Source organism: Chrysochloris asiatica, unplaced genomic scaffold, assembly GCF_000296735.1.
Source record: "Chrysochloris asiatica unplaced genomic scaffold, ChrAsi1.0 scaffold00052, whole genome shotgun sequence".
In the NCBI taxonomy this organism is placed as follows: domain Eukaryota; kingdom Metazoa; phylum Chordata; class Mammalia; order Afrosoricida; family Chrysochloridae; genus Chrysochloris; species Chrysochloris asiatica.
The window spans coordinates 14,843,258-14,860,561 of NW_006408570.1; the positions used below are offsets into that span (position 1 = coordinate 14,843,258).

At 37.7% G+C, this 17,304-nt stretch overlaps 1 protein-coding gene across 3 annotated transcripts in view; it reads left to right on the forward strand.

Moving 5' to 3' along the window:
• Positions 1-17,304, forward strand: part of VPS54 (vacuolar protein sorting 54 homolog (S. cerevisiae)) — a 144,896-nt gene that overhangs the window by 106,543 nt on the left and 21,049 nt on the right. For all 3 annotated transcript variants that reach the window (XM_006862966.1, XM_006862964.1, XM_006862965.1), the window contains 4 exons: positions 1,988-2,093; positions 2,934-3,021; positions 3,599-3,720; positions 3,828-3,908. In XM_006862966.1, coding sequence (XP_006863028.1) covers positions 1,988-2,093; positions 2,934-3,021; positions 3,599-3,720; positions 3,828-3,908 — 397 coding nt within the window. The remainder of the gene's footprint in view (positions 1-1,987; positions 2,094-2,933; positions 3,022-3,598; positions 3,721-3,827; positions 3,909-17,304) is intronic.

Consider the following 17,304-nt stretch of genomic DNA (forward strand, 5'->3'; position numbering starts at 1 on the left):
CTATCAAGTTGCTTCCAACTCCTAGTGACCCAGTATAGGGTTTCCAAGGAGCAACTGGTAGTTTTAAACTGCCAACCTTGTGACTAGTAATCCAGTTGGTGATTAAAACGATATCTTCATATTCCCTAATAACACTTTACATGTATTTTCATATATGTGGTCTCATTTGGTCTTCACAACCACATTTTGAAATAGATAATAGAGAATTGAAGCTTAGAAGGTTAAATATTTATCATAAAGTGAGCCAAACATAGCTAAATCTCTAATCAAGTTCTAGTTACCAGTATCTAAACTAGCATTCTTTTTTACTTTTCTCTGCTTTTATTCACTGTCCAAGTCTTTTCTAGGGAGAATGGATGATCCTCGCCTCTCCTTTTAAATCTGTGTGCCTCTATCATGACACCTACCAGAGTATGTATAGTGATTACGAGTCAGGCTGCTAATCTCAGGGACAGCAGTTAGAAACTCCCAGCGGTTTCACAGGAATATGAAGCCTGCTGTGCCTGTAACGATTTATAGCCTTGGAAACCCAATACAGGGTCACTGTGAGTCAGAACTGACTCCACAGTACACAATCATCACCACTAGAGTATATTAGCATTATTTTATGTGTAAGTCTCCCAGGTAGACTATAATTTCCTCAGAGGTGGGAGTCATGCCATGACATTTTTATTTCTCTTGGCACTTAGTAAGTACTCAAAAAGTATGCATAAAATTGATCTTTTTTTTCAATCTGTATTGTCCAGCACTCTGAAGTATATAAGCCTTAAGCCAAAGCCTCTATTCCTTTTTCCTTTGGACTCCTTCCCTACTCCTGGTAGGCGAAAGCTTATTTTCAACCTCCCTGTAATCTCATCCCTTCACTCTCATTATGCTATCACCCGTAACTACCCATATCTTGTTACTTTTCATGTGCTTGGTGGCTGTCTAGATAAAGAGCATTCTGGATCTTTAAGCAAAGTGGGGGGAATATTATATCTTCTGAAAGAAGATTATAAAAGGGAAGTAATGGACTCATGCCCAATAAAATAGATTCTAGAGATATATAGGAGTTCTGGTGTAGTGTTGTTGGATAAGCACTGGACTGCTAACTTGATAGCACTTAACAATAACAGGGATATGCATGGAGAGTAATATGTAGTCTGAAAATACGCTGTTATAAAGGCTAGCTAATATCTTTCTTGAACCACTAGTTCCTGATACCCATCAAACTTTTATAAAACATTGAATTTGTTGTTGTTGTTAAGTATTGTGGAATAGGTTTCAACTCATAGATCCCTTGTATCCAAGGAGCAGCTGTTGGGTTTGAACCACTGACCTTGGTTAGCAGTTCACTGAATTTAACTACCCAATAACAGTTCATTCCCCTTAATTTCAATTTGATTTAGCCTCTCAGTAAGGGGGTCTTTTCATCTTGTGATATACCCTGCTTTTGAGTTGATAACATTCTCATTTTTGGAGAAGCTTTTGAAATAACCAGTTAACTCCTTAGACACATTACATATATTGTCCTTAGGAGCCATTATAGATTTTTTTTCATCTCACTAATATGGACCAGGTACCCTCCAGTAATTCAACAATTATGATTGAGAGCATACTGTGTTAACAGTCAGAAACACCAAGTAGACATTGTTTCTGAAATGGCTAAAGAGTTGGATACCTGACTTATTGAGAGGCTTTCTTAATAAGACTGTTGCAAAAGAGTGAGGTGCCTATAGCCCAACCTTTAGAAACACACTTATTCTTTGGATCATGTGACATTGCATGGCCTGGAGAGTGAGTGCCTTCTTAAATTTTCCACCCTAGACACTTCTCTTGCCTCACCTTAGTCCAGTGTTGCTGCATAGTAGTTGAAGCACACAATTTAAAGTTAGAAGATAATTATATCCTGAGAGATCCCTCATGCTAGTAAGTAGATTTGTATATGCCAAATCGGTTTAATTTTCTTGTTCTCACTACGTATTCGGTCATCTTTCTTTTCTTATAGAACTGTATTGCTGTTAATAAGAATTATCCTTGAATATTGCCAGTGTGTGGATAACATCCCATCTGTTACTACTGACATGCTTATTCGTCTGTCAGATTTATTGAAGGTGTGTATGATTTTATCCCATTGTGAAAATACTTGGAAAAAGTAATTAATTAGGATTTGACTGATCTTTCAGCTCTACGATATTTCAAGGTCAAGCTATCTTTAAGATAACTGATTTTTTGACATTGGATTATGGTTGGATCACAACATGTTATTGGAAAAAAGCTGCCTGCTGCCTTCTTACTCCACATTTAGTGAATCCTCATTCCACCCATAGTGTTGTTAATGATGTTGGAACAGGAGATGATTTGTTCGTTAGGTGCTGAACATGACTGAGGCCTCTTAGGTCAAAAAACCTGGACTGGTTTCAAATGTGCATGGAAGGAATTCACTGAACTTTACAAAATTCATCTCACTAAGGTTAGAGATTTTTTTCTTAAATCATTCTTTCAGAACCATTGATGTAAAATGAAAATGTGGTGATGCTTTTATTCAGCCATTTCATATTTAACTCCCAAGTTAACCAGCTGCTAGTATGGAGAGAAGGTTTTATTTTTGTAAAATTTCCAGTCAATTAATTCTGTCTGGAACTTGAGTTGTCAAGTTTTAGTGCAGAGATTTTTTTTTTTTTTTTTACCTTTTCAAAAAAAAGAAAAACTGAGCTAATTTTTTAAAATGAAAATTAAAGAGTAGTTTCGAAACAGTTTAGAACTTTTCAAACTTTTTTCCCTACCAGGCAACAATATCATTTAGAAATCTTTCTTTTCTTTACATAAATAGATCCTAATTGCTTATGCTAGAAAATTAATTCTAGAATCAGTGTATTTTTCTAGAAAATATTTTTGAATAAATTATTATTGTTTGCCTTTTTTTTTTTTTTTTTTTCTCCTTCCTTTGTTAGTACTTCAATTCAAGAAGTTGCCAGTTAGTTCTTGGAGCTGGTGCATTGCAAGTTGTTGGACTAAAAACAATAACTACAAAAAATTTGGGTATGAATTGTACTTAATTCACATTCTGAGATGTTACAACGGTGTTGCTATATTCTCTGTGTTGTTATAACTTGAAATATATGTATATAAAGGCTCTTGTGCTACTGAAGGCAAATGCAACTTCATTTCCTTTATTATCATAAATGAAAAATTAATCTCTGGAGAAATACTATGAAGCATTTCCATTCTAACAAAAGCAAATATTACTAGGAAGTTGAACCATTCTAAGAAATGTTAAGATATAATGTGTATGAAGTGCTTTAGAGTGATAGATATCTGAATATCAAAAGAGAATCAGTTGTCCCATTAGCCTTTTCATACCAATAATGCCTACACCTTGAGTCCATTGAGAGTATTGAATGAGAAATCAACATGTTCATTACATCATTATTCATTATCAGATGATTTTCTTACTCAACATGAAATGCATTGCCTTCTGCCACCGAGCTCTTCTTTTATGAAATAAATTGGGGTCTGTAAAAAAATTGACATTTTTCATGTAACTGGATATGTAACTAAAGTTAATTAAATATATTTTTTTGTTAATCCCTAATATATCCACACTCTGGATCTCCAGCTCTTTCTTCACGCTGTTTGCAGTTAATTGTGCACTACATTCCTGTGATCCGGGCTCATTTTGAAGCTCGACTACAGCCTAAGCAATATAGCATGCTTAGACATTTTGATCATATCACTAAGGTACTTTTTCATACATTTTCTATCTGAATTTCATAAATGTAATTCCTTAATTGTGTTTTTTATAGATTTGTTCCAGGGACTTCAAAATATGTTACTTCTCATTGCAGGACTACCATGACCATATAGCTGAAATCTCAGCTAAGCTTGTAGCGATAATGGATAGCTTATTTGACAAGCTGTTATCTAAGGTAATTTGTGAAAATTTTTAGTTTTTACTTAAGGGCATTGTGCTTTTCATCTGATGGTTGTTGTTAAATTGCTATGGAGTCTGTTTTCAACTCATAGTGATCCTGCATAGTGTTTCTGAGGCTGTAAATCTTTACAGGAACAGAAAGCCTCATCTTTATCCCGTGGAGTGACTTGTAAATTTGAATCACTGACCTTGCAGTTAGCAGCCCAGCTCACAATCCACTATACTACCAGGGCTCCTTTTTTATCTGATAGAAGGTTCTTTATAAATAACTTGAAATATGTAGTAAAATAATCTTATTGTTTAGTTTTGATGGTATTTAATTTTTTTTTTTTTTTTTAGGAAATTATCATCTGCTTGTCTAACAAATTGAATTCGTTAGCATTTAGAAAACAATTCAGTAAAATATTTACATTACTGAAACAATTGATTGTCATCTTCTAAGTGGCATGGGTGAAGGAGGTAGCACAGGGATGATTCGAAGGATGATGAAATCCCTATGCAGAGGTACTTTTATAGTAGCTGTATTGAAGAATATGTCTCTTCAAGACAGCATTTAGTCTAAGAGTGCTCCGGAGGTAGAATTGGAAGGGAAAACTCAGAATAGGAACAAAGGTAAATACACAAGATAGAGCTGTATACATTTATATACATAAACATATTTGAGATAACATGTCACTTTATTTTCCAGAATAAGGATTCAGAGTTTGAAGTGTTCTATTATTTTCCTCATAGATAATCAATTTCAATATTTGTTTCATTTGCTTCTCATTCCCAACAAATCATTAAAAGAACTGATGTCCCTCAAAGAATTCTCATTTACCTTGGGAGGATTCTATTATTTCCCTAGGACTACCCATTACAAATTACCTTAAACTGAGTGACTTAAAACAATAGAAATGTATTTTCTCACAGTTCTGGATGATAAAAGTGTGAAATTAAGATGTCATCAGTCCTATGTACCTTCTAAAACTCTAGGGAAATACCATGCTTCTTCATAGTTTCTGGTGGTTCCTGGCAACCTTTGCTTGGTAGCCACATCATTCCAAATGATCCTCCATCCTCACATGACTGCTTCTGTGCTTCTGGGTCTTCACTTACTGCTCTTGTATCAGGACCCCGTCATTGGATTTAGGCTGATTTTAACTTGAGATCCTTAACAAATTGTGTTTTCAAAGACCCTTATTCCCAATAAGGTCACATTCTGAAGTTCAGGTGGACATAAAATTTTGAGAACACTATTCAGTTCAGTACAGCCCACTACATAGAGATTGTCTTTAGAAAACTGTATTTAATCACCTCCAGTTACTTTTGCTCTGTTTCTCATTCTTCTTATTCCCTAAATTCTACAAACCATGTATTAGAGTGAAAACAGGTTATTTACTAAACTGAGGATTCGAAGATTTATTCAGATTATACTTTTTAACCTAGATCAGATTTTAAAATAGTGGACATATTAAAATGATAAAAGGCCAAGGTAAAGTTGTCTCCATTCATTTACATAAACATGTACTTACATGTGCTTTGACTTTTGACAGTGACAGTGATAAAAAAAAAAGTGCTTGGAGAGTAAGATTGCTTTGTGTGCTTCAACAATTCACAAGTTATTGGGTCCTAGGGTTCCTTTGAGTGCTGGTGTCGGACTATAGGATAAGCAGTGACTTTATCCACAAGGTCTGGCATTCAAACCCACCAGCCACTCTTGGGAACACTATACAGGGTTGCTTTGAGTTGGAAGTGAGTTGATGGCACACATTAACAAGGAAGTCTCCTTTACATTCATAAAGTAATTAAAGATCTTTAAAACTTTGTTTATATAGGTTGCACATATCAGTAAGAACTATATTAGAAATTAACATGAAGACTTTTTTTTTTAAATGTAAGAATGCACAAATATATTCCATTAACCAAGTACAAGATATTTCAAATACAAGGTAAATTCAGGTACAAGCTAAATTTAAAAGCATTTCTATTCCAGATGTTTCTTTTTTGATACATAACATTCTTCTGGTATCAAAAGTCAATAACACTACGTCGTCTCTCAAATAGTTTACCATCTAAAAGGGGAGATGATGTGAACAGTGTGTTGTTTTGTTTTTCACTCACCCTCCACTTTAACAAACATGATATCCTTCTCTAGGTCCTGGTCTCTCCTGATAATATTCTGAAGTTTGAGAGACGAAGTCTGGCCATCCTGGCTTCCAAGGCGCGTTCTGGCTGTATTTCTTTGAACACAGATTGGTTTATTCTTTTGGCATTCCATGGTACTTTTAATTTTCTCGTCCAACATCATAACTCAAATGCATCAATTCTTCTTCCGGCTTCCTTATTCACTGTCCAAATTCATATGCATATGAGGTTATTGAAAATACCATGGCATTGGTCAGGTGTCCCTTAGACCTCAGACTGACATCTTTGCTCTTGAACACTTTAAAGAGGTCTTGTGCAACAGACTTGCCTAATCTAATACATCATTTGATTTCTTAACTGCTGCTTCCATGAGTGTTGATGGTTGAGCCCAGCAAAATGAAGTCTTTGACAGCTTAAATCTTTTCTCTACTTGTTGTTGTTGTTGTTGTTGTTATGTGCCGTAGAGTCGATTCCGACTCATAGTGACCCTGCGCAGGGTTTCCAAGGCTGTTAATCTTTACGGGAGCAGAACGCCTCATCTTTCTCCCGCGGAACCGCTGGTGGTTTCAAACTGCTGACCTTACGGTTCGCAGCCCGATTCGTAATCACTACGCTACCAGAGCTCCTTTTCTCTACTGATATGGATATTATTTATTGATCTAGTGGTGAGGATTTTTGTCTTCTTTACATTGAGGTGCAACCCATACCGAAGGCTGTGGTCTTTGATCTTTGTCAGTATTTTAAGTCCTCTTCCCTTTCAGTAAGCAAGGTTGTATCATCTGCATATCATAGGTTGTTACTGAGTCTTTCTCCAATCCTAATGCCATGTTTTAATTCACATAATCCAACTTCTTGGATTATTTACTCAGCATAGGATCTCTGGTAGCATAGTGGTTATGAGTCGGGCTGCTAAACTCAAGTTCAGCAGTTCAAAACTACCAGCCATTCTGCGGGAGAAAGAAGAGGCTTTCTGCTCCTGTAAAGATTTACAGCCTTGGAAACCCTGTGCAGGGTCACTGTGAGTCGGAAGTGACTCCATGGCCACCACCACCAGCACCACATAGAGTGAATAAGTATGGTTAAAGAATACAATGCTGGCACACACCTTTCCTAAATTTAAACCATTCAGTGTTCACTTCTTCTGTTCCAACAACTTCCTTATGGTCAATATACAGGTTCCTCATCTGTGCAATTAAGTGTTCTGGAATATTCATTCTCCGTAATGTTGTCCATAGCTTGTGATGATTCACACAACTGAAAGCTTTTGCTTAGTCAATAAAGCACAGGTAAACATCTCTGTAGTACTGTCTGCTCTCAGCCAAGATCCATCTGACATCAGCAATGATATCCCTAGTTCCTTGTCCTCTTGTGAATCCAGTTTGAACCTGTGGAAGTTCTCTGTCAGTGTATGGTTGCAGCCATTTTTGTATTAACTTTAGCAAAATTTTACTTGCCTGCTATATTAATGATATTGCCCAATGATTTCTGCATTCTGTTAGGTCACCTCTCTTTGTAATGAGCACAAATATGGAACCCTTTCAGGCAGTTGGCCAGGTCTTCCAACTTTGTCTTCCGAATTTCTTGGTGTAGATGAGTGAGTTCCTCCAGTGTTTCATCAATTTGTTGAAAGATTATTTGTATTTCATCAATTCCTGGTACCTTGTTCTTTGCCAGTACCTTCAACACACATTGGACTTCTTCCTTTAATATCATTGGCTCTTTGATCTTATGCTACTTCTTGAAATGGTTGGACATAGACCATTTCTTTTTGATATGGTGACTCTGGGTATTCCTTCCGTTTTAAAAATTTTTTTTTAAGGTTTTTATTGTGGATTGACTGAAAGTTTACAGGGCAGATCATCAGTTTTACATTCAACAAATCACACAACTTGTTTCATTACAATGATTATAATAACCTTCATGTGCCATCAGTTAACAGTATTTCTTTCTATTCACCTTAGCTTTAAAAAAAAAAAACATTCAGGCATATGTAATAATTTACACCTCTAAAGGGCACATTCTGCAAGTCAGACCTCCTGGCCACCAGCTCTTAGTCCCTCTCTACCTGTGAATCTAGAGTCTTCAGCTGCTCCCCATCTCCATGATCCCATCTCTGTCTCTGGCTCTGACGTCGCTGCTTCTCTGTTTCTGGACTGTAAGATTAGCCACTTCCCTGTTTATGTTACAAAACTTCTACCTTTACATTTGTGACAGTTGCAATTAGTCATGATAACAATTATTCACTTTTAATGAATCATAAGAATCTTATCTCCATCTCTTTTCACCAGACCCATCTAGCCAAGATGAAATCTATTCAGTGGGGACTCTTTCTTCCCCCATACTCTTAAACTAAACTCCTTCTTGAAAGCTTGTAAGTCAGTCACTTCGTGCCTTTTTTGTCCCTTTATTTTAGGTAGCCAATATCTTAGTTGCCCGTCCCTATCTACCCTGTGTCCAGAGGGGATAACATTGATACTTGATGTGAAGACTTCTTCCATCTCTGTTGGTATTTAGAGTTACTACCTCCATGAGTATAGGTCAGGTTCATCAAATTGTAGCAATTTACCCTTGTTTCCTTTATCAAAAAAAATATTGGGGGGTGTTCTTGTATATCTCCCTCACTTCATATCAGCTGGATACTTCACTCTCAGCTCTAGCCCTCTATGGCTGTGTCCTTGTCCATGGGCTCAAGTGCCCTCAGGTCTCACCACACTTTGGACCAACCAGCCCTTCCTCTTCTCTCTCACATCTCCAGGTCAATGGGAGTCAATGGACTGTGGTTGAACTCAGCCCATTTCTTCATTGCTGCCTTTCTCACTCTTCCACTCATACCAGTAGACCAATGTGGTCCCCAGCAAACTTACATGCCTGTTTGTGTGTTCCCTTTGAGTTTCAGTCTTAGAGGGGTGTTTTTCTTGAAGGAACTTGATTGCTTGCTTTGATGGCTTCCTGGGGAACAACTTGCTTATTCTTGTAGTAATCAGTCGTGCTTGACATTTTTGTTTTGGGTTTTTCCTGATGATCTTTCTTTGAAGATGTATCATCTGTCACTCTAGCTGTTCCAGGCTGGTCTGCTTGTCCTTGCTAGTGGGAATGTCCTACCTCATAAGGTTCTGGTTGGGACTCAGGATTCCACCTAAGGTCCTATACTCTGCAAAGGCTTTGCAAGAGGGCTATTTCACTGAGCAAGTTCTAGAACCCCTTTTAGGTATTCCAATCAGTTGTAGGCTGAAGACACTCAAGTGTCTATTTTACAATAGTAGGCAAGGGAAACCAATATTCACAAGACAGTCAAGCATTTTAGTTTTATTTCTCCTTTTCAAACTATGCCTAGATCCCTCTATCACGGAACCCTGTTGTTCCAAGGTTGAGCATGCATCAATGTTTACCTCTGTCCCACTGAGGCCATGCAAACCTGTCTCAGTGTTCCCCTATCTATCTTGTCTTCTGCCTCCTCCCCATTTTTCTATTGCCCTTCCCAACACCTGAACTAAACTCCTACCCCAACCCCACCATTGTGGTTACCTTATATTTCATTTACTCTTCCCGCCATTTAAGACAGTCTATTTTATCCTGTAATCTACCTGACCTTCCTACCACCTGGATTTCTGTTCTTCTGTGTTTACCTTCTTTCACATTGTAATTGTTTTGAGCATAGTCTGACCTCCCACATCCTCTGTTGTTATCATTTTATTCTGTTCTTGACTCTTCCGTTTGTAAATTGAGTTCAGGGTGATGCTGCCACATACGTCATTCTCAAGTTGTTGTCAGTTCTTGTTGGTTCTCAGTCCACAGAACTTCCTTTAGGATGTTTTTCATTACAGGGCTGGCTTTGGCAAAATCCCTTAGCTTTTGTTTTCCTGGAATGTTTTGATTACACCATCGTATTTGATTGACAGCTTTGCTGGATAGAGGATTCTTGGGTGGCAGTTTTTTTTCTTTCAGGGTTTTATATATGTCTTCCCATTGCTTTCTTGCCTTCATGGTTTCTGTTTAGAGATCCAAGCTTAATCTGATTTGCTTGCCTTTGTATGTTACATTTCTCTTTTCCCTAGCTGCTTTCAGGATTCTGTCCTTATCTCTGATTTTGGAGAGCTTGATTATTATATGCCTTGGTGATTGTCTTTTAGGGTGTATCCTTGAGCTTTTTGAATGATTATCTTTTCGCTTTTCATCATGTTAGGGAAATTTTCTTCCAGAAGCTCTTCAACTTATTCCTCTGTGAACTTGTGTGATTCTTCCTGTTCTGGAATGCCAATAATTCTTGTTATTCTTCTTTATGTTGTCCAACATAAATCTTAGACTTTATTCAGATTTTTTTGTCCTTTTTTCTGCTTGCTCTTCTATCTTAGTAGTGTTGAGAGATTTATCTTCTAGCTCACTAGTTCTGGCTTCCATCTCTTCATTTCTATTCCTTTGCCCTTTCAGTGTATTGTCCATTTCTGATATTCTATTATTAATGGTTTGGATCTCTTTGTATAGGTTTTGAATTGTTTCCAATGCTGTATCTATTTTATTTGATTGTTCCTATAGTGCTTTCCTGACTTCTTCCTTATTTTTCTCAGCTCCTTTGTATAGTGTTTTGATACATTTTATAATCATTTTTCTGAATTCCTTCGCTGGCATTTCCAAAGCCTGACCATCTTCCAGTATGGAGGTAGGTCTACTTTCAGCTTATTTGACTCAGTCACTTTATCTTGTTACTGGACATGTGCTGATATGGTCATCTGTTTCTGTTTTTTGGTCATATTCAGGAATTATATGTGGCCTTAATACTTAGATTGGTGTGTAGTTTGGTGTTTCTTATGCTTTCTGATTGCCTCCATGTAAATGTATTCAGGAGATGGACTTCCCATTTCATTCTTCTTCCTGAGAAATTTCAAGATGTCACTGTTGGTCATTGTAATGTAATTTGGGATTTAATTTTTGGCCTATTTCCTTTTTAGCCTGCCTCTCCTGTTCAACAATCCCCGTTCAGGCCTTTTTTCTATTGATAAACAGTTCAGGGCCGGCTGTGGCCGTTTTTCCCTGTCATTTGGTTTTAAGTGGAAACTGTCACTTTAAATTTCGAGGAGACTTGTGCGTATGTATAGTAGAATCCTCCGAGGGTAGAGGTAGGGTGTCCACTCACTTAGGCACCCCTTCTAGTCACCAGAATGGAGGTGTACAGACAGCGAGAGACCAATGAACAGATAACAAAAAAACCCAGAATGTCCACACCTTTATCTCTGTGGTTCTGTCAGGTGTCCATGGCTGTTCTGATCCTTCCCCTGCTTGGTCTTGCCCCCAAGATGGTGTCTCCGGGTGCAGTTGAGCATCTTGAAATAGAAAGCAATGGATTTCTTGCTTCTGCTACAGATTCCCCTAGCTGTAAGGTTTCTAACCTTCTAAATATTCCCTTATATGTGGTTCAGAGTTCTGACACCATCTCCTGAGCTAGTTTGGTCTGGTATTCTGTGTTGTAGCTGATGGAGCTCCTCATTGCATTTCCACCCAATCTGCCATCTTGTTTGTTCTCCCAGTGTGTTGTTTTTATTAGGTGCAGTTACACTGGTTGCAATTCAGCAACCCTATGTACAACAGAACAAAGCACTGCATGGTTATGCACCATCCTGACAATTGTTGCTATGTTTGAACATTGTTTCAGCCACTGTGTCCATCTTGTTGAGGGTCATCTTCTTTTTTCAGATGCTTTACTTTACCAAACACCATATTCTTCATCCGGAGTGGTCCCTCCTGACAATAGGTCCACAGTACGTACTGAGACAAAGTCTTGCCATTCTCCCTTTTAAAGAGCATTCAGGTTTACTTCTTCTAACACATGTTTGTTCATTCTTAGTGTATTCTTCACCAACACCATAATTCAAATACATGAATTCTTCTTTGGGCTTCCTTATTCATTGTCCAATTTTCACATACTGTTGAGGCAATTGAAAATACCATTGCTTGGGTCAGATGCACCTTAGTCCTCAAAATGACATCTTTGCTCTTTAACCCTTTAAAGAAATCTTTTGTAGCAGACGTGCCCAGTGCAATTTGTCCTTTGAGTTCTTGACAGCTCCTTCCAGAAGCATTAATTGTAGATCACAGTGAAATGAAATCCTTGACAACTTCAGTCTATTTTTTGTTTATCATGATATTGTTTATTGGTCCAGTTGTGAGCAATATAGAATGAATATAAACAAACAAACAAAAAATGAGTTTGTCATTTTCATCATCCAGTCTTTTTAACCAGGTATTGGAACTCTAACTAGATTTTGCCTTTCCCTTCCATAACAAAAAATAAAGGGAATTACTTAATACATTTTTTACTATCCATCACCTATATTTAACAGCTATTAACATTTTGCTTTTCTTACTAAAATATTTTTAATTAAATTAGAGACATTATGCTACTTCTTTTTAAAATATTTAAGTGTGTGTCTCTGAAAACTAAGGACATGTTCCTCACTAGCAGCAAAAATAAGCACACTGCCATTTTGACACTAATAAAATTAACAATAATTCCTAAATATCATTTAAAACCTGTCCCTATTTGAATTGTCCCAAAATGTCTTCTAACAATAATTTGTTTGAACAGAAGTCTCTATGTGGTCCATACATTGCTTTTGGTTATGCTGTCTCTTAAATCTGTTATAAATTAGGTTTAACTTCCATGCCCCTTCCTTTTTATGCCATTGACTTCTTCAAGAATGTGATAGGACTTTCGCAATTTTGTTTTCTTTATGATCTTCCCATTGATGTTTTTTTTCCTGTTATCCCTGGAATGTTATTAATAAGTCTGTCTTTGCTACTCCTTTCCATATTTTTTTTCATCAATTCCTGATGAATTTGACCCATTTTTAACTCATACCAAGATCCTGGTGTGGCACTGTAGGATAAACACTGGACTGCGAACCATAAGGTTAGTGGTTCAAACCCATGGGGCGCTCCTTGAAAACCCTATACAGGGTTGCAATGAAGCAGCATTGAACAGCAGCAACAAGATAGCAGACAATGTTTTGTTTGAGTTTGCCTCTCAGTGTTTTAGATTTTCATTTGCTTTCTGAAAATTTAATTTGGGAAAAAAAGCTAATATATAAGGGTAGCATTGATTGGGGAGAGTGAAGTGTAAAAATCTAATGGTTATTGTTGTTGTTAAGTGCTATCAAGTCGATTCTGACTCATAGTGACCCTGTATAGTGTTTCCAAGAATTGGCTGGTGGGTTTGAACTGCTGATGTTGTGGTTAGCAGTCCAGTGCTTATCCTACAGTGCCACATCATGATTCCAAACTTAAGCATACTTCTAACTAACATTACATCCTTCATTCATTAGACATAAGAAAGCACTGTGTTAGGAAACAGAGGGAGATGTGGGATAAATAAGCCTTAAGGTCTTGTCCTTAAATAGCAAAATATCTAATAAAGGAAATATATCAATAGTTATAAAAAGGGGTAGAAAGTGTCACAAGTAAGGAGTTGGTTTCATGCCAGTGGAACTTTGTTGCTTTGGGAAAGACGGTTACCAGATTGGGAGGAGGGAAATACGGGGAAACTTTATGGATGAGAAATGCCTGTAAGTTTTGCTTTTGAAGAGTGGTAAAATTAGGAATTAAGAGATATTCTGGGCGAACAATAACATTATGAGCAGACATGTTGGTAGGAATAATGTTGTTAGGTGAGTCATTTCTGACTCATAAGGACCCTGTGCTCAACAGAATAAAATATTGCCCAGTCCTGCTCCATCCTCACAATCATTGTTATTCTTGAGCCCATTGCTGCTGCCACTATGCCAGTCTATCTTGTTGGGAGACTTCCTCTTTTTCACTGACTCTCCCCTTTACCAAGCATGATGCTCCTCTCCATTGGCAAAGAACAAGGCATCAGAAATTGATGGCCTACAAATTGAAATTTTGCAACAAACTGGTGCAGCACTGGAGGCACTTACTCATCCATGCCAAGAAATTTGGAAGACAACTATCTTACCAACTTACTGGAAGAGTTTTGTATTTGTGCCTATGCCAAAGAGAGGCGACCCAAAGGAATGTGAAAATCATCAGACAATATCATTGATACCCAATGTGAGTAAAGTTTTACTAAAGGTAATCCAAAAACGACTGCAATCATATGTTGGCAGAGAACTTACAGAGGTTCAGACCAGATTCAGAAGGAGTGTGGAGTGAGGGATATCATTGCTGACGTCTGATAGAACTTGGCTGAAAGCATAGAATACCAGATCATGACAAGCTATGGACAACATTGTAAAGGAAACAGAAATCCTTACAATCGAACTAATAAGCAGCATCCATATAAATGGAGAAAAGATTGAAGTCAAATAGTTCATTTTGTTCATCTCAACCATCAATGCTCATGGAAGCAGCAGTCAAGAAATCAAACGACTTATTGCATTAGGCAAATCTGTTGCCTAAGACCTCTTTAAAATGTTCAAGAGCAACGATGTCACTTTAAGAACTAAGGTGTGCCTGACCCAAGCCATGATATTTTCAATAACCTCATATGTATGTAAAAGTTGGACAGTGAATAAGGAAGACCTTAGAAGAATTGATACATTTGAGTTATGGTATTGGAGGAGAATATTGAAAGCACCATGGGCTGTCCAAAGAACAAACTGATCTGTTTTGTACGAAGTACAGACAGAGGGCTCCTTGGAAGCTAGGATGGTCGGACTTGGTCTCTCATACTTCGGAGATATTATCAGGAGATAATCTGTCCCTGGAGAAAGATACCATATTTGGTAGAGTGGAGGGTTTGGAGAAAAAGAGGAAGTCCCCCAGTGAGATGGATTGGCACCATTGCAGCAGTGATGGACTCAAGCGTAGCAATGATTGTGAGGTTGGTGCAGGACCAGGCAGTGTTTCCTACTGTTGTGCATAGGGTCCCAACTCGATGGCACCTAACAACAATAATATGTGTTGTTAAATTTATATTCATTATTCATTCATTAGTATTAGTCCCTTATTACCCTTTTAATGCTTGCCAGGATTGGTAGTACTGTAAAATTGGTGTGGAGAGGGTGTCTGATCTTCTAACTTTACCACATGAAGTGGAGGCCAGGCATTATCACCACTTTACAATGTTTTCATCAATGCTTCCACCAACCATCCCTCCCTTGGCACTCTACTTCTCTGCTGAGTTTGATCCTACATTGCAATGACCATAGAACTCACAATTACGGGATTACTATAATAGGAGTCCTGGTGTCGTGCTGTGGGTTAATGCGCTAGACTGTAAAGTCAGTTTGAACTGCAAGGTCGGCGGTTCACGTTCACCAGTCACACCGTGGGAACCCTATGCAAGGTCGCTATGGGTTGGAACCCACTCAGTGGCACTTGACAACATCAATAGCAACAACATAGGGAAGTAACAGGCTATAGTTCAGGATCAGGAACACTCAGGATCCTGTTCTTCAATCAGGATAGCCTCTTCTCAACCATACTTGTGGTTATGCTTTTCTGTGGCCCAGCCTCTGTCATGTGGCCCCTTGACCTATGATTACTTGGACAAGTGTTGCAAAGCTCTTTTTGGTCTGCTGATAAATGCCCCAAAGGCATTCCATTCCACCAGTAAGGCTCCCAGCTCTAGCTCCATGGATTGACAAACCTAACTACCCAAACATGCTCAGATGGGACCTAGATCCTCCAGCATGCCTTCTGTTTGAAAGTGTTTAGCCTTCTCACTTCATGTGCTGGAAAACCCACCCTTCTGTCTCCTGTCATTCTCATGGTTCTGACTGCATTTCTACCTCTTTCCAGTTCTCACCATCTGTAGTGTCATAGTTCGCTGTCTCCTGAATTGAGGCTTAGTGCAAGGATCTGGGGTCTAATGAATCGACTCTGCTCCTGGCTCTTCTTTTTTCATCGTCTTGAAGTCCCCCTTTCTGCCTTTGGGATGGCTCATTTTAATCCTATGAGTATGGTAAAACTGACCAGTCCCCTAACTAGTGTCCCTGTACACCTTGTTTACATTATCCTACCCCAAGAGTGTAAAGCACTTTATTTACACTACCAGTCCCCTTGATGGACCACAAGAACCTCACATTGTATAGCCCCTCACATTTGCATAGTCAGAGTCATTTGTGGGAGTTACAATACTGAAAGTATCTGCTATTTCATTGTATTTGTTATATTGTAATTTGTGCCTCTCACACCTCTTTCTTGCACTTGCTCTCTGTTCATTTTATCTCTTAAAATCAGTTTGTATATCACTTAATTTGATCTTTTGACAAATGAGCTTTTGCTTTCATTGATCTTTCTGTATATCTTTATTCCAGTTTTTCTATATCCTAGTTTTTTCTTTTCTAATCTTTTTTCTTTAACTTTGGATTTCATGGGCTATTTTTCTAATTTCTTAACTAAAATAAAAGGAGTCCTAGCTGTGCTGTGGACTTGGCATTGGACTGCTAGTGGTTCAAACACACCATCTGCTCCTTGGAGAATGATCAGGCTGTCTGCTCCTGTAGAAATGTACACTTTTGGAAACTATATGTGGGATCACTACAAGTCGGAATGGACTCAATGGCATTTGATTTTTAAGTAAATGAAAGCTTGGATTATTGAGATTCTTGTTTTTTAATATAAGTATTTACTGCTATAAAGTCCCTATTATGAACTAATACAGTTGTGTCCCACTAACTTTGATACTTTTGTGCTCCAATTTTTATTTCATTCAGAGTGCTTTCCTTGTGATTTCTTCTTTGGCTTGTAGGTTAGTTTATTTAGAAATATAATGTTTAATTTTTTAAATCTCAAATATTTGAGGCATTTCTAGAGCTTTTATTTTCTGTTACTAATCTCTAGTTTAATTTTCTCTTTGTCAGAGAATAGTTCTTTTAAATTTGTTTATATATTTTTTTAATATACTAGAATATGACCAAAGGATATCTTGGTGAATCTTCTATATGTACATGAAAAAAATATGTAATCTGCTATTGCTGGTTGGAGTGTCCTTTGTATATCAATTAGATGATGTTACTTGGTGGTGGTATTCAGGTCTTTTCTATTCTTCTGATTTTCAGTAGCAACATAGTGGAACTCATCACATTTTAATAAACTATGTAAGATTTGTTGTTGTTGTTAAGTGCTGTTCAGTCAGTTCTAACTCACAGCAACCCTGTATAGGGTTTCAGAGGAGTGACTCATGGGTTTAAACCACCAACTTTGCAGTTAGCAATCCAGTGCATATCATACAGTACCATGCCAGGACTCCTATATGCAATGATTGTTGTTGTTAAATGCCATCAATTCAGTTCCAACTCACAGTGACC